This window comes from Cicer arietinum, chromosome 7 (assembly GCF_000331145.2).
Source record: "Cicer arietinum cultivar CDC Frontier isolate Library 1 chromosome 7, Cicar.CDCFrontier_v2.0, whole genome shotgun sequence".
Lineage (NCBI taxonomy): Eukaryota > Viridiplantae > Streptophyta > Magnoliopsida > Fabales > Fabaceae > Cicer > Cicer arietinum.
Genome location: NC_021166.2, coordinates 18,498,954 through 18,525,051, shown reverse-complemented (window position 1 = coordinate 18,525,051; position 26,098 = coordinate 18,498,954). Strand labels below are relative to the sequence as shown.

Here is a 26,098-nt window from a genome sequence, read left to right as displayed (position 1 = left end):
TAATTGAAACAAAGTTATATATTTTCATATTTAACAATAACAATTATGAATATTAGGAAACTAAATAGTATTCATAAGTTTAGCTATTTCAATCAGATTGTAAGTACAACTAACTAAAATTCTTTATTTAAAATTATTTAATATTTATAGATCAATACTCAAGCAGATTATAAACAATGTTAATTGAAATTCAAATAGATGAAAAGGTAAATGGTTTAGAAGAACTAAAAAAAATAGGGAGAGACACAAGTGTTTTTAAATTTGAGTTTTTAATCTCAACCATCTATTTTACAGGTTAACAGGACTTAGATGTGTGAGAGAAATGAAATCTTTAGTATATAGGAGTTTTGAATCTGCACCCAAAATCATTTGAATTGACATGCATGTGGTTTGTTTATTTGTTTTTTTATTTTTGTGTTAGTTATTTAAGAAATCCCATAATTATGGGAAAAGAATTCTTGTGAAAGGTGTAAATCATGCCCTGAAGGTAAATACATGTGCTTGAATATTTTCCATCCTTACCAATGTGTTTTGTCTATGACGGTTGTATCCAATTCTGCCTTTGATTACTCATTCTTAAAATTCTAAGTGTTTATGTCTCTGGTGATTTTCTTCGTTTTGCCTCTGGTAGCTAGCATTATTAAAAATTCTAAGTGTTTTTGCCTCTGGTTGTTTTCTTCATGTTGTCTCTGGTGGTTATAGTAATTAAATTTTAAGTATTTCCGCCTCTAGTAAAATACCTATGTCTTTGTTCCTCTAACGTTGCTTCTTCCCTTCTTCGTTTGAAGTTACTTCTTCTCTTATTCCTATTACGTTGCTTCTTCTTCTCTTCCTCTGATGTTGCTTCTTCATTTCTTCCTCTGACTATTACTATTCAACATCCTCTAGACGCATACCCTCAAGTATACCTCTAGACATTTATCCTCTAATACATACTTTGGACGCGTATCCTCTAATACATGGAGTGATAACACATTGTAAACCCATGGTACCAAGGTCTTGCATATATAACATCACAAGTGCATTACATTATCATTAATCAGATCATGCATTGTCTTATTCACGGTGGGATATTCAGGGGTGTTCCAAGCATAAAATAATTGGTATAGGAGAACAATCATGACGTTGATCGGGTTTTGGTCAAACCACCTTTACCAATCAAGACTCAATTATCTTGGTGACCCATACCAAGATATTGGGAAAGTTTTCTTTGTTTAAAAAGAAAAAATTTGAGGTCATGCATAGTTTTAGAATCATAATGAAAGAATCATAAAAAGATGCATCATAATTTCATGTTTTTATTCATATATATGAAAAAATATATGTTTTTACATCTCAATCCTTTATTTTTATTTCCTTAGCAGGTGGAGAAACTTGGCTTGTAAAGTCAAGGTGTTTGTGTTCCTCAAAAAGTCGGTAGGTGTCAGGTTGTTTTGAGAAGAATGGCTTGTAGGGTCATGTGCTATGTAATTCAAGTTTTGAATTAGTGGAATAAATCCTTCTGAGTGAGGGTATTGGACGTAGCTACCAAGTTGGTTTTGAACCAAAATAAATTCTTGTGTCATTTTAATTATGCAATTTTTGTTTTACTTCTGCCTCTGATCACTTAACTCGATTGCTACTACTTTTATTCTAAGTAAGTCACTAAACTCAAACCATTTTAAATATATTAGCAAAAAGAATCCAACTTAGTCAAATACAATTCAACCCCCTTCTCGTGTTTGCACCTTTAATTGGCATCAAGAGTTCGGTTTCAAAATTAGCACTTTATAGTGTTTGAACAAAGATTCAAGAATTTGACAATGTCTGAATTTGGTGAAGAAGCTGCTGGAGAAAACATCAAAAGGCCATCTTTGTTTGATAGTGAATGATTTGAGTACTGGAAGGACATGCTGAGGAGTTTCTTATTTTATCAAGATCCTTTACTTTGAGACTTAGTGGAAGATGGTTACACTACTCCAACAAATTCTGATGGTACTAAAATTTCAAGGAAAAAGATAGATGATGAACTGAAGATGTACAAGATGTATCACAAGTTCAGAACCTTCATGATCAATGCAATCACCTTCCAAGATATTTCTGATGATCCAATAAGAATATTTCTGCAACAACCAAATGCTGATTCTCAGCTTACGCCTCGAACATATCAGCCACAGGCAGATGGAGGTCATGTTTGAGCTAGAAATGCACTATCCTCACCTTAATGCAAGAAATGTTTATACGGATATCGTGTATTAGAATTATGAGGGAACTATTTCTCATGTATGATCAACAACTAATATTTTATTAATTGTATTTTATTTGTAAAAAAAATTGGGTATCTTTTTACGACGTGACATAGGGTCTTATGTGAAAGCATCGAGAGGGACTGATCAGTCAACAAATATATGAACTACATACAATAAAGAATATGAACTATCCAAGACATGACTAAAATTTGTACTATTAAGCGCATTGGACCACACATTAAGATTATTACTTTGACAGTGTAAAAAAATAATTATTTCATCAAATGTCTAAGACATTTTTTAATGTACTTGTAAAAAAAAGAGACAGTTTTTAATGTATTTTATAAACAGTAATCACCTTGAGATAAACTTCTTGTCATTATAGCACAGAGGCTCTAAGAGTGTTTGAAAGGTGAGGTCAATAAGGTTTTAATTTTTTTACTAAGTATATAAATAATTTTTAAAAAAAACTATTTTTTAGGTTAAGATATTCACTTTAAAATTATACTAAGGAGATTTGATACAATAATTTTTCAACATTAAAGCACTTAGAATATTTTATTTTGAATAAATGTTTTTCTAGAATTTAAACCTTTGAACTCTGAATGCTTAAGAAATTTGAGCTTTCAAAGGTTTTTTGAATAGTTGAGTTTGTAATGATTTCTGATTAATTTAGTTTGTTGTTCTTGTGTTTCTTCTTTAGTCTTGATCTACTATTTATAGAGTGAATTAAATACATCAATTCCAAAGATTTTATAAATCATATTTGATTTGTAGTTTGGTCAACAAAAATTTTATAAATCGTATTTGATTTGTAGCTTAGTCAACAAAGATTTCCACCAAAAATAATTTTGATTCATACATTTGGAATATAACCGCTGTGAGCTAAATCCTTCCCAAATTTGGTCCAGACACATTTTCTAGAATGATTTTGGGTAAATATTGTCTTGCATTTAAAAATAATTCAGCTTAAATCTTTATTCCTACGCTTGATTGGATTTGGGAGGGAACAAAATTTGGGCTTAATTTTGGACCTTCAGAAGCAAGGATACGACTAAGTCCAATTCCATATGTTTTTCAATCTATCAGAGCTTTTGACTTTCCATCAAAGTTGTTGTCTATTCTCCATCAAAATCATTGACTTTTATTCTTCATAGTCATTGACTTGATTGTTGAAATCAAATGATGTGATGCTTGAACAACAAAGTTAGAGGTAGATACAAAGTTGTGTGACTTAGAATTAGTGGCATGAACAACTTCACCTTTGTTGCATAAAAGTTTGTGTATGTGACAATTAAGATTCTTATTATTTGTATGTGATACAATGGGAAAAGATTAAATGACAAAAGGGCCATGATTTGGTGATAGTTGATCAACATTATCAAGAATATAAAAGATAATCGGATGCTTGATGTAAGTCATGACTTGTATTAGACATGATATAGCATATGTTGTTGGAAGGTTAAGTCGGTATACAAGCAATCCAAGTAAAGAAGATTGACATACTATTAATAAAGTATTAAAATATTTTAAAGAAAAAATTATCTATAGTGGATATCCTTCAGTTTTGGAAAGATATACAATTGTTAGTTGGGTAAATCATGTTAAGATCATGCTTCCACAAGTGGATGGATCTTCAACTTTGGTGGATGTGTAGTTTCTTGGGTTCAAAGAAACAAACTTGCATTGCAGACACCAGTATGACTGCATAATTTATTGTTCTAGTTGCAGGTAGTAAAGAGGTTGAATGGCTAAGAAATTTGTTGTATGAGATACCAATTTGGCCAAAGTTAATGGCATCAATATCCATACATTGTGATAGTCAATACACACTATCAAAAGCATATAGTCAAGTATATAATAGAAAATCAATACATATTGGTTTAAGAAATAGCTATGTAAAGGATTTAATGGAGTGATATCCATAGTGTTTGTAAGAACTAAAAAGAATCTTGCAGATCCTATGACAAAAGGTCTAACAAAGGACATGCTGTTGAAGACATTATTAGGGATTTGATACAATCCTATATCTAAATAATCACCAATGGTGAAAACGATCAACTCACGCTTGAGTAACATCAAATCTTGAATTCAATGATGAAAGTACACTATTAGAGTGATTGAAGTATTTGACAATAGATACACCCCATAGGATAAAAGTACTTGGACCATAAAATAAAAGTGGTAGGATGAGGTTTCTTTTTAATGGATATATAACATATATTTGTTGGAATATATAATTATGAGTGTCTTTATGATATAGTCCACCTATATGAGAATGAAGCGAGCCGTTTCATAGAGTTCAAAAGCTTGACTCAAATTCTCATGAAAATGATATGAGACACAAGGCCTCATAAAATGTGTTACTTTTATATTTCGATCAATGGTACCGAGATTTCATGTGTGAGTTATGCATACTTGTTTTAATGAATTGTTGATTCAAAACTTGTCTACCAATCTATTTGGGGATGAGTGAAAACATAATTTACCAAGTATTGATTCAAATCGTAAGATACCGTTATCTGAAACTATGAGATTTCCAAAATAACGGATTTAAATATATTTTGAAAATGGTGGAGAATTTCTAAAATATATTTGGAATTCTCTGATAGCTATATTAATATAGCAAAATTAAATAACTTAATGGACCACTTGGTCAAGTGGTTGCAATGCTTGAGTTTAATTCAAACTAATACATCTTTTAAGTTACCAAAGTTTACGATCTTTTTCAAGAATTGTTTTCTTTCACCAATTGGTATGAGTTTCTCTATAAATAGAAACACTTTAGAGGCAGAAAAGAAGAACACAATTTTCATGTTACATGAACTAACTTTCTGTCAAAAATATTTCTGAGTCAATTTTTCTTTTATCTAGTACTCGAGAGTAAATGAAAGAACTTTATTCTGTAAACTATCATTAATCGATAAGCTTAATGTAAATGTGCAATTCACTTTAAGGATTTCAAAATATCTTGAAGGGAATTCGTCGTTAATCCGTTTGCATCCAATATATATATAAATGTCTTTTATATTTAATTGTGAATATAAAAATATAATAAATAAAAATGATCATTAATTAGATATACGATAAATTATAGATTGATGAGGCGAATTGAACCTAAAGCTTAGTGTGATGCACACGTTTTGGAACTTATTTGTGCAACATTCATCATCATCATCAATTTCATCATCTTCTTTATCAAGATTTACAACATACCCCAACAAAAGATTCAACAAAGACTTCATATTATGAATCTTTAATAACAGTTTGTTTAGCTAAAGGAACTAGACCAGCAGTTCTCAATGCATCCTTTGGACATGCTGATGCTCAGGAGAAAAAGCATATTTGGATTTCTCTCGTCGGCTCTTCAATTATCAAGTTGCTAAGCTTACATGTTTGTTTGTTTTTGCTTAATAGTAAAAGTTTATTAATTTAATCTTGAGTAACATTTTGTCTAGCAAAAGGAACTAGGTCAGCATTTCTATCACCCATCCATTGGGTATGCTGGTGCTCATTAATCTTAAATAAATCAACATAGCTAGATAATTTAATTTTTGAGGCATGATAAAATTCCCAATGTAATTTAAAATGTTGCTAATTGTAAGAAGCTATCAGTTTGAGATAGGTTCCTCACTGTGAGAAGTTCAGTACTAGCAAATAAGTGAATGTATTGGGAAAGTAGGCTTCTTCTTTCTTTGATCTCATTTCTGCCTTGTGGGTAGAAGTATCAATAAAGTTTTAAAGTCTCAAACTCTATTTTAAAAATCTCATACTAAACCTTTAATATTAGATTTCTTATTGAAATCTATTTTTCAAAGACCCGACCTATTATTTTAGTGGGTTTAGGAAAGAGGCTCATAGGTCCAATGTTTTGTTAATTGAGAAATTTTTTTTATATTTATTTTTCTCAAGAAAATCTAATATATATATTTTTTTTAAATCGATTTTTTTTTTCGAATCACAAAATTAATTTCTCGAAAAAAATTGAATTTCTTTTTTCTCAACAAAATATCAATCTTTTTTTTTTAAAAGTGAGCCATTAGACCACCTAAGCCCACAAAAGTTTAAGGGCTTAAAATACACCTTAATCGCATTTTCGGATAGATCACAAACAAATATATACTTTTTAGACAATTTTATTATAGAGCGCGTACAAATAGTATACAACCATTCTATTGATTTGACTTAAAAACAATAAACCTGTATCCATACCTTGGCTTAACTATCAATATTTCTCAAGTCAGTAGTTACTGGATCCATCAATCGACTGTTCAAAGAAAAACAAGATACAGTAACCAAACTACTATATCAAACTAAAATTGCATAACAAAGTAACAGATTGGAAGATAAAATTAGTCATCGTCAACAAGATGTCTACCCCGGGGGACAACAAAAGAAACGGTCATTTTAGCACATAAGTTGATCAAGAAAGCATAAATCAACTATCAGTTTGAACTGTAGTCATGAACATGATGAGCCCAGTCTTTCAGCACAGGCTTTTGTTCGAGAAAAGTCATAATACACATTCCTTTGTTTATTAAGATGTTTTTTTTGTCAAGAAAGATTATGAAGTGTTTCTCAAGAGTCTCTCAATTGATTTTGAATTCATTCATGATTTGACAAATTTTATTTTTCAAAGAGGAATGATTAATTCAACTTTTTTTTAAATAAACATCATTCCAAGAACACATACCAATGCAACATCATTTCTAATTTTTTATTTTTTTATTTTTTGCTGATTATTAGAGAAAAAGTTATGACATGCATGAATGAAAATATGATGATGAACATGCATGTAAAACCATCATGCAAATGTATAGCATTGTTTCATGAGTACGAGACCAAGTATCTAAATATTTAACTTTTTATAGATGAGTATGAGACCAAGTATCTCCCCAAGGGAGAATTGAGGAATTTTTCTAATAGGAGATCAGAATGGTTTTCCTTGGAGATGGAAAATTCGTCCACCAGGTTTTATCAATTTGCAAATTCTTCCTCAATTAGTTAAAAGAATGAAATTGGCTGATATTATGACAATACTAGGTAGCATAGATATCATTATGGGAGAAATTGATCGTTGAAATGATAATTGATACAACGGAAGTCCAAGATATAAATTCTTTTTCTGGATTGGAATCTTTAAAAGAGGTCTATGGAATTCTATGGATACTTTGTACCTATTTTGATTCTTGTATCGGGAATCACAGTAAGTGTACTAGCAATTGTATGGTTAGAAAGAGAAATATCTGCAGGGATACAACAGCGTATTGGACCCGAATACGCCGGTTCATTTGGAGTTCTTCAAGCTCGAGCAGACGGAACAAAACCCTTCTGTTTATTTTGCAAAAATCACTCAAGCCAATGCAGAAAGTAGGGCAAGACACAATCACAGTATAGAAGATTAGCTTTGGTATTTACCTTTTATCTTCGATCACAATTATAGTTAATAGATCCTGAAATGGTAATTTTAGACTAGGTTGTCGATCCCGAATAGCGGTCGGCTCCAAAACTGTGATAACGGAATAGCACATTGTGTGATGGCTTATGTATTATGAGACTAGCTTATTTAGGCCATTTGCCCAACTTGGCATAGAACTTATCTACACTATGTTATGGGACTAGTTTTTTGCACCAAGGAGTATATTCAGTCTGAAGCTAGAGCTGTTATATTCCTTAAGTTAGTGTTCTTACTGGTTGTAAAGTGTTTGAGTGCATTACAAACAGAAATTTGTGTAAATGGTAAATTCTAGTGTTGTTATCTTTCTGCTATTGCTTTACAGGTACATTATCTTATGGATTGTATTATATCTGGTGTTTAATGCCTGCTCAACAGTTTATTTAATGAATAATATTCTCCTGATTCAGTTAAAAGTAAAAATCCATATTAAAGAGGAAAAAAAGGGATATTTTGACATTATGGCTCTGTCAATGTGATATCACATGATCGCAATAACAGTAATAGAGATGATAACGAAGTCCAGATGTTGAAGCTGGTAACAGCAATACAGAAGTTCATAACAGAAATAAAAATAGGCAACATAGCAGAAATGGTGGAGGTAGTAACAGAGGCACAGTGCAGTAGCAGTGGGGAATCCAATTTTTAGTATGCTCAACAAACATGGATGCGGCAAAACCATCCTTGAGGCAGTTGCAAGTTTGTAGATGAGCTTGATGGTGCATACCAGAGAGATGGGAGTAATCTAGCAACAATGGATCTTATTCGACTATAGTTTCTATTGTATCTTCTTCAACCGCATCCAATCTTACTGGCAAGTTTGATGAGTTGTAGAGTGAACCATTGAATCGGTGGTACTTCTGTCCAAGGTTTGCACACTCGACTTTCCCAATTTTAGTAGAGGCTTCTTCTTTGTGCCATTTTTTTAATGTCTTTGATTTTTACTCATCAAATATTGATTTTTTCATTGTTGATCCCATCTGCAAAATGTAGTCAATTAGTCCATCTTAAAATCTTAGTAACTTGCAAGTATAAATGATGTTAAACTATGATAGTATCATCAAATTCATAACATGTAATATATGGCATATCATCGTAAATTCATAATACAACTAAAACAACTTAAAAAAAAAAAAACTAACAAGGATATATCATATATCATGGAGTGTGGACAATGTCATTGACTCAACAACTGACAAATGATAAGCTTGGATACCATCTTAAAACTTGAACTTATGATCTAACTCAATCGTACAAAACAATGTATAAGGTGAGGACTAACAAAGCATTATAACAATCGGTTCTGAAACCATATTTCTAGGCGATGCAAGACTAACACACTAGGAGGCTATCTAAGGTAGCTTTCCAACACATTCTTAGTGGCATCGAGAAAGACACATATCAGTGTCGGACAAAAAGCTTAACCAAAGAATGATTTTGATCATCATGTACCTGAGTAACAAGAGCATATAGTGGAAGAGTGATGTAGCTGCAGAGGCACAACACCCCAACCCTTCAAAACCACATAAGTTCATCAAATATTAATTTATGGTGGTAATACTTCTATCATACTAAAAAGAATTGTAAGTATGAAATTCATTTCATTGCAAATAAGAATTTCATATCAAACTTACCCTAAAATTTCTAAGATTATTGAAAGTTTGAAAAACAAAATCAAACTGTTCATCCCAAAAGAGTACTGCAAATTAAGAAATCATCATTCATTGTTAGCCATTAACCATAATCTACATAGACTAAAAAAAACAATATTTAAGGTGAAAAGGTGGTTCTTACCCACATCCACAAGAAATATGTTACTTGAAAGGAATTCTGCAACAAAAAAGTATCAGTAAGCTATAAGCATTAATAACTCATTCAAATTCCACTATTCTATAGTGCTGCTATTTGACACCACTTGATTGAACTAGAAAACGTTTTCTACTTGTTTAATTCCACATCCATCAAAATATCTTAAGTAATATAAAATGAATTAAAAAAATTGTAAGCTCGAGTCACCAAAAGATTTATCTTCTTTACACTATATTTAACTAATTGTTTACATGAAACAAGACAAAATGGATAAGAGGAAGAAGTAACTCAGGCCAACCAAAGCAAAAATATTTGTCTGAGTCTTGGGCAACAGGAATTCCTCCTTGAACAATAAAATGTCTCCTTGTGATTTCTATAGCCATTTTTTCCAAAATGGCTTGAAGTTTTGTTCCAATAGCCAAAATTATCTACAGCAAATTAAATCATTAATGTAGTGGTATTCTCAACCATGGTTATCAATATCTTGCGATACATGTGAGTCGTATCTCGATTACAAAAAAAAATGAACTCAATCCATATGAATCTTTAGAGAGTATTTATATTGGACACAAATTTCATCTTGAATCCCAATTCGTTATTGATGAATGACGATTCATTATAATGAATCACTACCTAAACTTAGTACGGACCATCCTCTTTTTTTTGTTATTTCATTTTACTTGAATTATTTTGATATTAGTAGGCGATGTATAAGCTTATAGGTTTCTTATAACACTTTTTTATTTAAAAAATATAATTGCTAGTGTATGACGACCCATAATAAGATTCAATTCATAATTTCAAAAACAGGTATTCCAATTTGCAGTTTAAATATCGATTTAATAACCATGATCTCAACCAATCACCAAATTTTATACAGAGAACATAATACTTACTTACAACAACATGAATCAGAGATGCCCAAAACATAGTATACCATCCTGACAAATAAATAGGATTAACCAATTTAATATTCAACTGCAGAAAAGTAAGTTCAGTAGTATTCAATCTACTTACCATTAACATTTAGGAGGATGAGAAGAACAAATGAAGCCCGGAGAACAGGACTATCAATAACACAGTACACATAATAAGCATCTATTTCAAACCAACCAGTTATCACCAAAAACACCATTAATAATTATAAATAATGCTTTAAATGTGCAATGTAAAAATGTTACCTGACTCCCATAGCTACCTTAAAGTCATCCTCCAACGCTCTCTTGATGTAATTTTGGAAGTTGAATTTACTTTTCAGTGAAATGTTGACCTACACATGATGCTGTCACGACCCGAAATTTAAATGTCGTGACCGGCGCACAAGCTATACTGCTAGTCTGGCAAGTCTATCAATTAACTTATCAATTAAACATCTAAACAGTTCTCTAACCATTTCAAAATATATATATATATATATATATATATATATATATATATATATATATATACTTTTTACTCGAAATTTCGACTGAGTATCCTCTGTAAATTCAACATTTCCAAATTTATAAGATCCCTGTTAAATTCTCAATTCAGTCACAATTCAAAGAACATAATCTAATCGTTTAATACACTTTCCAAAAACTTCTAAACTCCAAAATAGCTGCAATTTACATAGACTCAACAGACGTTACAAAAAAAAAAAGGTCATCGATCAAAGAGGCCTACCAAAAAGAAATATATTAAGACTTGGATCAAATAATAATTTGCTACTCAGCTGCCTGCGAATCTGAAAAAATAAGCAACATAAAGGGGTAAGTCACAAAGACTTAGTGAGGAGACAACAACCACCATTAATTAGAAGGGAAACACAAAAAGGCACGAATAACTGTTTTACAATCGGGCGGCAATTATGTTACACAATATTACTTAAAAGTCTAGAAAAATTCTAAATTTAAATATATACATATATAGTCATTAAAACTTATAATTTAATCGCTTGACAAATATATTAAAAAAACTCTGGTTAATATCGAAACGAAATCAAAATGAACAACCTTAAAATCATCATAAAAATCAAACAAGTAACAATACAAATTTTTAGAACCAAGAGGCAGCTTTATCTCATTGATAGCCCTTTCCTCCTAAGGGTGGCCTTTTCCTTAGGGGTGGCTCCATCTAACGGATGACCCTCTCCTCTCAATCCCGCAACGCATCATCAGGTATCGATTAGGGAGCTTACATCGTGTTGATAGCCCTCTTCTCCTACGGATGGCATTTCTCATAAGGGCGGTTCCATCTAACGGGTAACTCTCCCTAATCAACACGAGGTAACTAGGTGCACCTAACGTAGAAAACAAGTAAAATAATAATAATAGCATTATATAAAAATATATGACGATGATCGTCGTCAAGTCACAGTTATGGAGAATCGTCTAAGTTTGCTCTCCAACAACTCTCAGAGTAGCCGACAGGGTCTCAGTTGACAAATCTAAGTATCAAAAATATTTCCAAGACTTTAGAAAAATTTATTCTAAAGTTTAGCTAACTCTAGGAAACCATCAAAATCATTTAAATATACTCTAAGCACAAAAAATAAGATTTTTACTCAAAACTACATTTTTCTATGAATTAATATTAGAATTAGAGTTGTGCATTTACCTCAATGTGTCTCAGTAAACAACTCTCAAGAGATGGGTACCCTTTTCCTTCCTTAGAAAACAAACTCTAACCCAAAAATCTCAACCAAAACTCTAACTACATTTTGTTTCTTTGTTGACACTTGTGAGTATTTTTTAGTTGGTGCGTAGAAAAATGACCCCTTTCATCATTTCCTCTATTATTAGTTGCTAATGTTATATTGAGTAATATCAACATTGTTTTGATCATGGTTATCAGTAGCTTACTATACTAAATGAAATCCTTCAATATCAATCTCTAGTGTGTCTTATTGGACATGAATCTCATCTTGAATCCTGATTTGATTGGTATTTGATGCAGTCATTTCAATAAAAACCAGCTTTCTGGTTCCATTCCTTCCAAACTTTTCAGCTCTGACATGGCACTCATACACATGTAAGTTGATATTTTAGCATTTATAGGTTTTTATGAGCTTATACATTCTCAACTCTCAATTTCTGTGCTGTTTTGAACTTTTGTTTTTTTTCTGACAGATTATTTTATGGGAATGATTTAAGTGGGAGTATACCTTCTACAATAGGACTAGTTAACACAGTTGAAGTTCTGTAAGTAGTTCCTTAACATTTAAAATCTTCTTTTCATTCACTTAGTTCCTTCTTCCTTTCATTTCCATTATACTGAATATCATTCTTTGATTAATTTTTCTTGATTGTTTCGATTTATGACAGTCGGCTCGATCGAAATTTCTTGACAGGAGAGGTTCCTTCAAATCTCAATAACCTTATTCGCATCAACGAATTGTGAGTACTTAGATTTGAGATGTGGACAAGTAAAAGGATTTTATAATAACAACAATGGATATTGAGGAGTGATGAAGTTACTATCAAAACAACTCTACCTAGAATTATCATAATATATTAATAATCAAATATTATGTTATCAAACATACAAAATTATATTAAACTTGTGGAGTTGATCCACTCAATAAAAACTTTTATTTCGACGGTTGAACTGATGAAATCCATTGTTAAAAATGAGTTATTAAGCAGAGTAACTTGATCCCTTCTCATGGATATTTATATAATGGTGTCCTCTTCCAGGAATTTAGCACACAACAATTTGTCAGGTCCTTTGCCAGACTTAACTTCATTGGTTTCCCTCAACTATGTGTAAGTAATTGGCATGAGTTTATATTGGTCATGTTATTTATCATTCACATAATGCTAATCAGTTGATAATGTTATGTAGGGATCTTAGTAATAATTCTTTTGATCCATCAGAAGTTCCAATTTGGTTCTCCACTCTACAATCACTCACCACTCTGTAAGTCTATAAATTACACAAAAATAAAGTTTCTTCTTTACCAAGTTATGAAATCTAACAAGCACATTTTTTTCTCCATAACCTATACTATGCTTAGTGTTATGGAGTTTGGATCTCTTGAAGGTCCTCTTCCATCAGAACTCTTCAGCATTCCTCAAATACAGCAAATGTAAGTCCTAAACTTCTATGTTGAAGATAGCTAGAGCTTAAGATTAGAATATACTACATAAAATGGAAATACGATAACATAAATTTTCATGTTTTAAATTATTTTCAGGAAACTAAGAAACAATGCATTGAACAAAACCCTAGACATGGGTGACAACATGTCCCCAATTGCAGCTTGTGGACTTACAAGACAACCAGATTTCAAGGGTAACAGTCGGTTCACAATACAATAACACATTGATGTGAGACTTTTTCTTTTTGCTTTTAATTTGATACTTCATGTTGTGCTTCTAAATTGCGGTTTGCAACAGCAATATAGCAGTTTTTAAGGTCTCTGCAACTGCTAATGCACTGGAAATTATGGCCACATTAGTCACATTTTATCGCAATATAAAAATTCACAATGTAACCGCAACTCCTACCGCAATTTAAAACTATGTTCCATGTGCTCTTTTTCTGATGTAGTGATTTTCTACCTATGCATGCCTTTTCAGTCTCATAGGAAATCCAGTGTGCAGCACTGGTATCTCTAATACAAAATACTGTCAACTTCAGCAACAACCTAAAAAACCCTATTCAACTAGCTTGGCTAATTGTGGAGAATTATCATGTCCCCCTGATCAAAATGTAAGTCCACAAAGTTGTGAATGTGCTTATCCATACCAAGGAATGTTGTTCTTTAGAGGACCCTTGTTCAGTGAACTGTCGAATATAACTATTTTCCATTCACTTGAAATGAGTTTATGGGTGAAATTGGGTTTAACACCTGGCTCAGTTTCTTTACAAAACCTTTTCTTCAATAGTGATGATTATCTTCAAATACATCTAGCACTGTTTCCACCAACAGGACTGAATTTTAATAGGTCAGAAGTTCAAAGAATTGGATTTGCATTGAGTAATCAAACATACAAGCCCACATGATTTTGGACCCTATTACTTCATTGCATCTCCTTATGCTTTTCCAAGTAAGATACAAATACAATACACTAACAATTGCAACTTCTATGCAGAGTTGTGTTATTTTGACACAAAATATGAGGACAAAATTCGACAACAATTTTGATGGTTAACAATGTAGTTTGAATACATGGTTAATTATGTTTAGTAGATGGTTAATGGTTATAACAAAGTGTAGTATCTCATTAATCATCTACAGAACATGATTAGCCATGACTTTGAATATTATTCACAACAATTTTAAGGTATATTTTTTATCACAAATTGTGGTTAATACATATCATATTTATTCGAACACTTGAAAATCGTGGTTAGTTACGTTCAGCATTCAGCAGATGGTTAATGAATTGTGGCACCTTGTTATATTTATTAACTAATCACTAAACGTAAATAACTATATATTTGAACTGTGTTAACCATCCATATTGCTATCGATTTTTGTTGTCAAATTTGTGTCTCAAAATTTACATAACTACATGTAACTATATACTATTTCAGATTCTCACAGAGGAGCCTCTTTTAGCAGAGGTGTTATTATTGGGATAGCAACTGGGAGCATATGTCTAATTCTGTGCCTTATAGGGTTAGGAGTATACGCAATCCTCCAAAAGAAGCGCGCAGAGAAAGCCATTGGAATAAGTAGACCTTTCGGTAATCAAACAAAGTTATCACTTAGATTTTCTTGTTATAACTAGTGTTACCTATCAATAGCATATCACAAAATTAGCAGTTTGAGAAAAACTATCATCAACTTTGCTTACACCACAAGCATTTCTTTTTTGCAGCATCCTGGGCACCAAGTGGCACGGATAGTGGAGGTGCACCACAATTGAAGGGAGCAAGATGGTTCTCTTATGATGAACTCAAAAAGGGAACCAACAATTTCTCTGGAAGCAACGAGTTAGGCTTTGGTGGCTATGGCAAGGTATTTTCTTCTTTTTATTCCCTTTGTTCCTTTTTGTGCCTTTTTTTATGAATTTTTTCTTTCTTATTACTTGTCCTTTTAAAAGTTCCATGTAGAATTAATTATCGTTTTACAAAAATTATCCCTAACTATATATTGCATAGGAAGAAATTGGTGGAATGAGATAATAAATAATTAAAGGTATTACAGGAAAGACAAATAATTTCATCTAAACTAACCAAATTTATTGACTCTATTGGGATGTGTGAATAACCTTAAAACGACTATAAAAAAGGAACAGAGGAAGAAACCTACTTCTAGTTTAGGAAGATATTTTAATAATTCTCTATTATTGGCACTAGGTGTACAAAGGGGTTCTCCGTGATGGAAAAATAGTTGCAATCAAAAGAGCTCAGCAAGGATCAATGCAAGGAGGCCTAGAGTTCAAGAATGAAATAGAGTTGCTTTCAAGATTTCATCACAAGAATCTTGTTGGCCTTGTGGGGTTCTGCTTTGAACAAGGAGAACAGATGTTGGTTTACGAATTTATCACCAATGGTTCACTTAGGGAGACTTTGTCAGGTCAGTTCACAGTGAAGGAACACAAGCTGAAATCTAATCTTATTCTATGAATGAAAAACAATTTTAAAATTTAATAATGAACTTTTGCTGATTAAACTATTTGGTAAAAAAATTTCTTGAATGAAGAAAAATTATTTAAGACTTATGTTGTACTGTACAGATGTTTCATTGCAGCTTATTTTTTGGCATTTATTATAGAACAAAAAGATATATGAGTGTTATCAATTGTAATTGTGGAATATAACAGTTTGTTCAAATTTCGTTGCATAACAAAGATATAGCCGACAATATTATGCATTAAATAGCGTATTGCAAAACAATAGTTATTTGGTCAAATTTCACTGTGCTATAGCTGCTCTTTTACAAATCTGAAATGCACAATACTGCTTAAGCAATTAATAGAATCTTTTGCATCAATGAATGTGAGTTGCAAGGAGATCTGACATTCAACTTGATTGGAAGAGGAGACTTCGTATCGCTCTTGGTTCGGTTAGAGGACTTGCATACTTACATGAACTTGCCAACCCTCTCATAATCCACGGAGATGTGAAGTCAACCAATATCTTGCTGGATGAAAATTTGACAGCAAAGGTTGCAGATTTTGGTCTGTCTAAGCTGGTATCAGACAGTGAGAAAGGTCATGTCTCAACTCAGGTTAAAGGAACATTGGTGAGTAACATTGCACCATTTCTTATGTTGCACTATATATACAATTAAATAACTAATTTAATAAAATAACAATATTCAAATTTTATTTGGATTTTAATTGTTCGACTTTGCTTCAAAGCAAACATAAATTTTGATCGACGGATTTGAATTCTCTGTATTCACGTGATCGCATAACTTGATATCCAAAATACTTTACTTCTGCAGGGATATCTTGATCCTGAATATTACATGACTCAACAACTAACTGACAAAAGTGATGTATACAGTTTTGGTGTAGTTATGCTTGAATTGATAACATCCAAACAACCAATTGAAAAGGGTAAGTACATTGTTCGCGAGGTTCGAACTTTGTCGAACAACAGAGAAGAAGAGTATTATAGTTTGAACGAACTAATAGATCCAGTGGTGAGAAACACTGCAAATCCAATAGGATTCGAGAGATTCTTAGAGTTGACAATGCAATGCGTCGAGGAATCGGCCGCAAATCGTCCAACTATGAGTGAAGTTGTGAAAGCATTAGAAACCATATTGCATAATGATGGAATGAACACAAATTCTACTTCTACTTCCTCTTCTGCCAATGATTTTGGAGTTTCTAAGGGTGCTGCAATGAGACATCCTTATATTGATGCTACTTTTACTAAGAATGACAATAATGCCTTTGATTATAGTGGAGGGTACACACTTGCAACAAAAGTGGAATCTAAATAGATGCCACACATTTAATTACATGTGTCATTTTCTTTTTGCATTCTCTCTTTTTCAAACAAAAACTTTTACTTTTGTATAAGAAATATAATGTTGTTTAGGAGGAAATGCAGCAAGTCTTTAGTCAAGATTTTTACAAATCAAGTCATGCAGGTCGTAAGAATATTTTTTGTGGGTCAACTAAACCATACTGCACACGCGCAACTACATGCAGAGACTAGAACATGATTTTGACAAAGTAGTTTACAAAATTTATATATTTAAATTTTCTTTATAACATGAATTATCAAACTTAATATCTATATCGTTCAACTTTGATCTAATAAACGTACTTACGGCTAACAACAAAGAATCTAGATCTTAAAAAGAGAGTATGAAATTGCTTTTATAATAATAATAATAATAATAATAATAATAATAATAATAATAATTATTATTATTATTATTATTATAAGAATAATAATAATGATCATGATGATAATAATAATAATTAACAATAATAATAATATTAACAACAATAATAATAATATAATAACAACAATAATAATAACAATAACAATAACAATATCAATAACAATAATAATAATAATAATAATAATAATAATAGTAATAATAATAATAATAATAATAATAATAATAATAATAATAATTACAATAAAAATAAAATTAATTAATAATAATAATAATAAGTGAAATTTTATAATTTTTTTGAAATTGGGGAATTATTTTGCTTATTAGGTTTTTTAAATCCTAGCATGATTCATGAGTCTTTTTTGTTTGTTAATGGCTTAGAAACGGACAGAAAAATATTTGCTTGAAGCCTTGAAAAAAGTCAAAATTGGTAAAATTTTAATCAACCAATTAATAGTTATAAACATATAATCACAAAGCATCCAGGCATATAAAAATATTATATATAAACACTTGCACATTAACACAAAATAATTTAAAAAAATGAACGAAATTAAATGTAACTTTAATGATCGGTGTTGTGTTAGTTTTGCATTTGAAACTCACGTTTCAGTGGCAGAGTTTAGTAGGGACTAAAGGGGCCACAGCAACTCGAAGAAAAAAAAAAATTATAGGTAAAATATTCAAATTATAAATATCCTCGTTAAAACTAAGACATTACAACCATACCTTTGCCCTAAATCTCTCTCCTCTTCATGTTTCTCTCCCTCCTATCCTGCGACGATCCTGTGAAATTGTCCTGCCCTGCGAAAACGAACTTGAACACATCCTGAAACTGTCTCGCTTCCGCCTCAGTCTCACTCATTTTCGCGTCTCGCCTCCGGCTCATTTTCGCGTCTCGCCTCCGCCTCCGGCTCAGTTTCGCGTCTCATCTCTCGGCCCTCCGCCTGCGGTCGCCTCTGCCTGACTGCCTCTGTGGCCGTTCGTCGCTCTCTGTTCGCCGCAACCTCATCTGTCTCCAGATCGCGTTGCTGTTTTGTTCAAAGGGTTCGGATTTCTATTTTGTTAGTGCTGATTTTTGTTAGTTAGTGCTGATGTTTGTTAGTTAGTTTTGATAGTTCGTCGTGTTAGTTTTGATTTCCATTTTTCTTAGTTTGTCGCTCTTATGTCAGTTTTGATTTCTTCATTTTGTTGATTTTTACCTATCTTAAGAATTTATCTTAACTTATATGGCAGTACCCGATTTTTTTGTGGAACTATAGTTTTTGCTTATGTTGTTCGGTTAGCATGAAATTTAAAACTTATTTTGTTAGGATTGAGTTTGGAGCTTTGATTTGGAGTTTGGAATTTTGATTTGGAGTTTCAATTAGACTGATTTTTGTTTAGAGTTTTTGTGTTGACATTAAGTGTTTGATTTTATGTCAATGTAAAGTGCTTGAGTTTTTTTGTTGTACATAAAGTGTTTGATTTTATGTCCATATAAAGCGTTTTGAGTTTTTTTGTTGCATATAAGGTGTTTGATTTGAGTTTCGTTGCATTTTTGTTGAGTTTTTTTGTTGCATTTTTTATGTCGGCCACCCCAAGCTTTAGTCAAGCTCAGCCACTGCTCACATTGACATATGTTGGACACTAGACAGTTTTATTTTCATATTTATTTGGAATACTAATGTAATGATGATAATAATTTTAATTATTTATCTCATGTTCCTCTAATCAATGTTAATTATTTTGTTTCTTTTTTTTTTAGTATTTATGATTTTAGGTTTCATTTCACTACATTTGACTTTTGGCCAGAGCTATATGGTTAGAATCTGTATTACAGCCAATATGGCAAACATATTGCCATGTTCATATACATATCATATAAAGCATCACAAAAAGTATGAACAGTAATATTTATGAGATCAAAGGTTCCTTTTAATCTTTACTGCTTTTATCAGCAAACTTTGCCCTCAATTATGAAGTTATAAATCTAACTGTTGTTTGTTATAGGGACATAAGCCCCTTATATCTGTCGATGGATTGCACCAGCTACACATTCTTTTATTCTTCTTAGCGGTCCTTCATGTGATATACAATGTTATCACAATGTTTCTTGGAAGACTAAAGGTTCTTCGAGTCTTTCTTTTTATTTTGATTCATTACTTAAGTTATTTTTCATTATCTATGCGTTTTAAGGATACTGATTTGATATAGCTTTATGTTGTCTTGCTTTGGAAGAATGAAACTAAATCTAGTTACAGTTATGCGAAAGCATCTAGTCTAATTAAAAAAGTGATATTCTCACTTAGTGGCTCAAACTTCTTGTATTCTTTTTTTTATACTCCCTCTATATCAAAATATTGGTCATATTTGAAAAAAATATTGTCTCAAAATAGTTGTTGCTTTCAGTTTTCGATGCAACTTTAATGTAGATTGAGTTAACAACTTGTTGCTGATTGAGGATTCCTTTTATGTAGAAATGAGGATGGAAGGTGTGGTAGGCGGAGACATCGCCTTATAGATACGAGTTCGCCAATGGTATGTTGTCCAATGATGTCTTTCACTATTTTTCTTCTTTGAAAAGGGTAAGTACATTGTTTTGGCGTAGTTATGCTTGAATTGATAACATCCAAACAACCAATAGGATCTCTGCTACAAATTTCTAACACACTTCCTAAGATATCACACCACTATCTTAGGTTAGACTACTTGAAGAAAGTACACCACTTTATTTACAAACAATATAATAACTTCAATGATTTTTCAGCAAAATGTTCTTGACTAAGAATAAGAGTATAATAGTTTTACAATGATATCAATCCAATATTATTTCAAGTATATTAGAGAATATTTCTCAATGATATGAAAAGCACTACAATATTTTGATGCTACGGCAACGCTTAATTTTTTGTCGTAAAAAAACCGTTCTCACAGAGACAAATAGAGAACGATTTTTATATTTCAGTGTAATTGGACAATAAATTTTATAATTTTCGTTCGAAACCGTTCTCATTATTTACCGTTATATTTACCCAACACTAAAAACCGTTCTTGTTTAATTTTTAATAAAAACCGTTCTGATACTCTAAACCTTAAAAGAAAAAAAAATTTGTCCACCAAAATCTATCTCGAGCCATAATCTTCAAAATAGTTTGCGCAAACTATTTTCTCAACAAATCCTTTCTTCTCTCTTGCGCAAACTTTATCAGCAAATCCTATCGTCTCTCTTCTTGTAATCCTCTCTTCTCGTAATCCTCTCTATTCTCTCTCAATAACCCTCTCGTCTCTCTCTCGCTCGACCTCTTTTCTGAATGAAAAAGGGGAAAATCATTGATTAGGGTTTCTGTATCGATTACGGTTTTCTCGCGACTCCCCCCCTTTTCTCGCAACTCTGCATCGATTATTGTTTCTGCATCACTCAACCTCTGCATCAATGACTGTTTCTGTATCGCTCAACCTCTGCATCGATTAGGGTTTTGGCATCTTGGTGATTTTAGTATGTATTTTCATCCTTGATCTGTTATTGTTCAACTTCTGCATTGATTAGGGTTTTTGCTTTTGCATTACTCTAAAAGTGACTCTATAATCATCTTCAAATTATAGAATTGATGCTTTCTAGTTTACTCTAAAAATTCAATTTGATTCTAGGTGACACAAAGTAATGACTGAGTTAGGTAGTATGATTGACTAAAATTATAAAACTTGGTTGCAATCTTGTGCATATTATTTTCTTAATGGGGTTTTCTTAATCTTATTGATGCACTTTTAATTGAGTTTATGATTCCAGATTCCAAAATTATGTTTGTTGAGGTGGTAGTATATTTATATTATACTTGTGTTCAATTTGTTTAGGGATATTATGCTTTGTGTGTTTTTCGATGCCACTAAGGATGTGTTGGAAAGTTACCTTACTTAGCCTCCTAATGTGTTAGTCTCGCATCGCCTAGAAACATGGCCTCAATACCGATTATTATAAGGTTTTGTTAGCCCTCGCCTTATACATTGCTTTGTACGATTGAGTTAGATCATAAGTTCAAGTTTTAAGATGGTACCAGATCTTATCATTTGTTAGCTGTTGAGTCAATGATATTGTCCACACTCCATGATATATGACATATTCTCGTTAATTTTTTTTTGAAGTTATTTTAGTTGCATTATGAATTTATGATGATATGTCATATATTACATATTTTGAATTTCATGATACTATCATCATTTATACTTGCAAGTTACTAAAATTTCAAGATAGACTAATTGACTGCATTTTGCAGATGGGCTCAACAATGAAAAAATCAATATTTGATGAGCAAACATCAAAGGCAATAAAAAAATGGCACACTACTACGAAGAAGAATTATAGGCTAAAATTAGGAATATCGAGTGTTCGAGCCATGGACATAAGCACCACCGACTCAATTGTACACTCTACAACTTCTACACTACTACGTTTCAAAACCACTAGTCCCTCAACTCCGTCTCTGTTTCATCCTACAATGACCAATGTTAGTACTATTCTGATATTGAATTTTCTCCAACATCGAACTTGCTAGAAAGAGTGGACGATGTTGAAAAAGATATAATAGAAACTTCGGTTGAATAAACTATGAGTTTTTAATATTGTTATGGGGTGAACATAGGAGCTAATTAAATTGTGGTCGAATAACTATGAGCTGTTATTATTGTTATGGGGGGTGAACATAGTAGTTAAATAAACAATGAGATATTGTATAATTGTTTGGTTTTCCGCAATTTTTTTCATACTTATCCATAAGTAATCGATTAAGTTCAAAGTGATTTATGAACTTCACTCAAAACGAGTATTATGTTCCTCTTGATTTCTCAAAATTTGAATCAATTATTGATCATTATAAGTTTATTATTAAACATTATAATTAAGTTTGTTCACACTTTAGCTAATAATAATAATAATGATGATGAGTATTGATTTTTTTTGTGGGTAAACAAAAGTATAGCACGCACGCAAAGATTAGAGATGTCTGATTTTGTTGTCATATTATTATAGATATCATACGAAGGATCACAAGAAGTATGAACAAAGATATTTATCAGAGGATGCTACGCCTTACCGATGCAAGGAGGTAAATTTATAAAAGCTTTCTTTTGACCTTTACTGCTCTTTATCTGCAAACTTTGCCCTTATTTATGAAATTATAAAGCTAACTGTTGTTTGTTATAGGGACACGATGTTTCTAGGGAGACTAAAGATTTGTGTGCCTTTCTTTTAATTTCGATCCATTACCTAAGTTATTTTGAACTATCTATGCATTTTAAGGATACACATTTGGTATAGTTTTTTGTTGTCTTGCTTTGGAAGAATGAAACAAAGTCTAATTACAGTGATGCGTAAGTATCTAGTCTAAAGGATTTAATAGAGCCTTAAAAAAAGTGATAGTCTCATTTAGTGGTTCAAACTTCTTGTATTCTTTTATTTATACTCCGCCTATCCCAAAATATTTGTCACATTTGAAAAAAATAGTGTCTCAAAATAGTTGTTGCTCTCAGTTTTCGATACAAGTTTAACGTAGATTGAGTTAACAACTTGTTGCTAATTGAGGGTTCCTTTTATGTAGATACGAGGATGGAAGGCGTGGGAGGCGGAGATATCGTCTTATAGATACAAGTTAGCCAATGGTATGCTTGTCCAATGATGTATTCAATTGTTTTTCTTCTTTGATTATGAAAACTACCAGTTATTTAGATTTTAAGTAAATCGCATTTATTTTCAAATGTTTCTATATTTATCATGCGGGTCGTTCAAGAGTCTGACTTACACATGAAATATCATTGGTTAGACAACATGCAACTTTTTGCAAGAAAATTTCAATCTTGTTTTATATAGTAAGACCAACTTTTCTAATATGATATGTTATCATTTCCATTTTCTTGAGGTGAAGGATTTGGTTTTGATTTCATTAACAAGTTAGAGACACGAGTGACCATGTTTTTTGCGGTGAAAATCATTCTTTGTGTCAAAAATTAAAGTAAAAATATTTCTTGAATTAATTATATTGGTAGTACATCAGATATATATATATACTAGATTACTTAACAACCAAATCCTATTAGTACTTATATATAACTAAATCCCTATTAGTACTCATATATAACTAAATACCTATTAGTACTCAATATTTCTTGAATGAATTATATTGGTAATACATCAGATATATATATACTAGATTACTTAACAATCAAATCCTATTAGTACTCATACATAACTAAATCCCTATTAGTACTCATATATAACTAAATGCCTATTATTACTCCTATTCAACCGAATCCCTATATTGAGGGATATTAAATAGAAACAGATTTTGACACTCCCCCTCAAGCTGGTGAATAGATGTTCTCCATTCCCAGCTTGGATACAATTTTTTCAAAGTTGCTGCTGTTTAGCCCTTTAGTTAGAAGATCTGCAAGGTTGTCTTGGGATGAGACATATGGAGTGCAAATTAGGCCACTGTCGAGTTTTTCTTTGATGAAATGTCTATCGACTTCAATATGCTTGGTTCTATCATGTTGCACTGGATTATGTGCTATGCTAATAGCAGATTTATTATCACAATAGAGTTTCATTGGTTTATCCCACTTTATCTTCAGGTCCTCCAAAATGATCTTCAACCACAGTAATCCTCATATTCCTTGTGCCATTGCCCTAAATTCTGCTTCAGCACTGGATCTGGATACCACACTTTGTTTCTTACTCTTCCAAGTCACAAGATTCCCACATAGAAAAGTGCAATATCCTGTGGTTGATCTCTTATCTATAATTGACCCTGCATAGTCAGCATCAGTATATGTTCAAGACTCTCATTTCCATTTCGTTTGAACAAAATTCCTCTTCCTGGGGTCCCTTTCAAATATTGCACGATTCTGAGTGCAGCTTGCAAGTGTACCTCCTTTGGTTGATGCATGAATTGACTAACTAGGCTTACATCAAATGCAATATCAGGTCTAGTATGTGACAGATATATGAGTCTTCCAACTAATCTTTGGTACATTTCCTTGTCAACTGCAATGTCTTCTTCTGCATTTCCCAAATGTAAATTTGGATCGATTGGTGTACTAGCTGGCTTGCATGCTGTCTTGCCTGTTTCCTGCAGAAGATCTGTAATATATTTTTGTTGGGATATAAAAATCCCTTTCATAGAGTGAGCCACTTCAATTCCCAAGAAATACTTCAATTTTCCCAAGGTTTTAATCTCAAATTCTTTGGCTAGGTGTTGTCCTAACAATTGTTGCTCCTTTTCATCATCACCGGTCACTATAATGTCGTACACATATACCAATAACACTATTACTCCCCCTGACTCAGAGTGTTTGAGAAAGAGGGTATGATCTCCTTGGCTTTGTTTGAAGCCTAGACCCACCATGACTCTAGCAAACCTCCCAAACCACGCTCGTGGTGATTGTTTAAGCCCATATAGAGCCTTCTTTAGCTTACAAACGGTGTTGGCAGCAATATGCTCACTATATCCAGGGGGTAAGTCCATATAAATCTCTTCTTCTAGATCTCCATGGAGGAATGCATTTTTTACATCAAATTGGTGCAAGTTCCAATTGTAATTAGCTGCTAGAGATAATATTACTCGGACGGTGTTCATTTTTGCAACCGGAGCAAATGTTTTCAAGTAATCCGCTCCATATGTTTGAGTAAATCCTTTAGCTACCAACCTTGCCTTATACCTCTCAATAGACCCATCAGCCTTGTACTTTATAGTGTATACCCACTTGCATCCTACAGGTTTCTTTCCATTTGGTAGAAGGACAATCTTTCCATTTGGTAGAGGGACAAAATCCCAAGTACCGTTCTTGTCCAATGCTTCCATTTCCAAGTTCATGGCTTGTTTCCATTTCATGTCAGACAATGCTTCAGATAGAGAGGTAGGTAAAGTGGTAGTGTTCAAGCTTGTGAGGAAGGCTTTATGGGTAGGTGAGAATTGTTCGAAGCATAAGTAGTTGGATAGAGGGTAGAGTGGCTTGTTGGTACATGTCCTAGTATTCTTCCTAAGGGCAATTGGGATATGGAGGTCATCATAAGTTGGTGGTGTGTCGGATTCTGATTCTAGTGCATGGGAAGATTCATAAATTGGATCACTAGAATTTGAAGCATCAAGAGGCGTTACCTTGTGTAAAGTCGGATTGGACTCTTGAATGTGAATAGATTCAGGAATGGCCTTTGTTCTTCTTGTATATACTAGATTCTTCCCATATCTAACATTAGCGCCTTCATTACCATCTTTCTCAGAATCAATTTCAATCTCAATTTCTGGTTCAAGAGTTAATTCAGGAAGTAGAAGAGAC

The 26,098-nt window shown here is 32.2% G+C and overlaps 3 protein-coding genes and 1 pseudogene across 32 annotated transcripts in view; 3 read left to right on the top strand and 1 right to left on the bottom strand.

Annotated features, from left to right (window-relative positions):
* Nucleotides 1-8,164: 8,164 nt before the first annotated feature.
* LOC140918697 (MLO-like protein 10) lies at nt 8,165-10,627 on the bottom strand. The gene is made up of 7 exons (XM_073363487.1): nt 10,510-10,627; nt 10,393-10,433; nt 9,744-9,920; nt 9,502-9,513; nt 9,318-9,382; nt 9,136-9,196; nt 8,165-8,218 (listed from the first exon to the last, which is right to left on the bottom strand). Exons 1-7 carry the CDS (start codon nt 10,625-10,627, stop codon nt 8,165-8,167), a joined length of 528 nt encoding a protein of 175 aa, XP_073219588.1.
* A 1,808-nt stretch (nt 10,628-12,435) lies between these two features.
* The window catches only part of LOC101505389 (leucine-rich repeat receptor protein kinase HPCA1-like), a 56,394-nt pseudogene continuing 42,731 nt past the window's right edge, over nt 12,436-26,098 (top strand).
* Nucleotides 16,068-17,448, top strand: LOC140921119 (leucine-rich repeat receptor protein kinase HPCA1-like). The gene is made up of 2 exons (XM_073371002.1): nt 16,068-16,672; nt 16,877-17,448. The coding sequence occupies exon 2, from the start codon at nt 16,901-16,903 to the stop codon at nt 17,381-17,383; it is 483 nt and encodes a 160-aa protein (XP_073227103.1). The 5' UTR covers nt 16,068-16,672; nt 16,877-16,900; the 3' UTR covers nt 17,384-17,448.
* LOC101498120 (uncharacterized) overlaps nt 18,420-26,098 on the top strand; it is a 65,762-nt gene continuing 58,083 nt past the window's right edge. For 8 of the 30 annotated variants that reach the window (XM_073371017.1, XM_073371003.1, XM_073371011.1 and 5 more), the window contains exons 1-6: nt 18,452-18,838; nt 19,784-19,900; nt 20,251-20,311; nt 22,045-22,275; nt 22,797-22,872; nt 23,365-23,425. In XM_073371017.1, coding sequence (XP_073227118.1) covers nt 23,423-23,425 — 3 coding nt within the window. In that variant the 5' untranslated portion in view covers nt 18,452-18,838; nt 19,784-19,900; nt 20,251-20,311; ... (1 more) ...; nt 22,797-22,872; nt 23,365-23,422. Of the gene's footprint in view, nt 18,839-19,783; nt 19,901-20,250; nt 20,359-21,625; nt 21,751-22,044; nt 22,276-22,796; nt 22,873-23,364; nt 23,426-26,098 lie in introns of all 30 variants that reach the window. The other 22 variants (XM_073371007.1, XM_073371005.1, XM_073371023.1 and 19 more) reach the window with 16 other exon arrangements.

Bases quoted from the DNA above. Each gene is read 5' to 3' on its own strand.
- LOC140918697 (XM_073363487.1), bottom strand. From the start codon at position 10,627: ATGGTGTTTTTGGTGATAACTGGTTGGTTTGAAATAGATGCTTATTAT. The intron at 9,921-10,392 runs GTAAGTAAGTAT...AATTTGCTGTAG, and splicing joins CATCTCTGATTCATGTTGTT to ATAATTTTGGCTATTGGAAC. The intron at 8,219-9,135 runs GTACATGATGAT...TGCTGTTACCAG, and splicing joins TATATGCTCTTGTTACTCAG to CTTCAACATCTGGACTTCGT.
- LOC140921119 (XM_073371002.1), top strand. From the start codon at position 16,901: ATGACTCAACAACTAACTGACAAAAGTGATGTATACAGTTTTGGTGTA.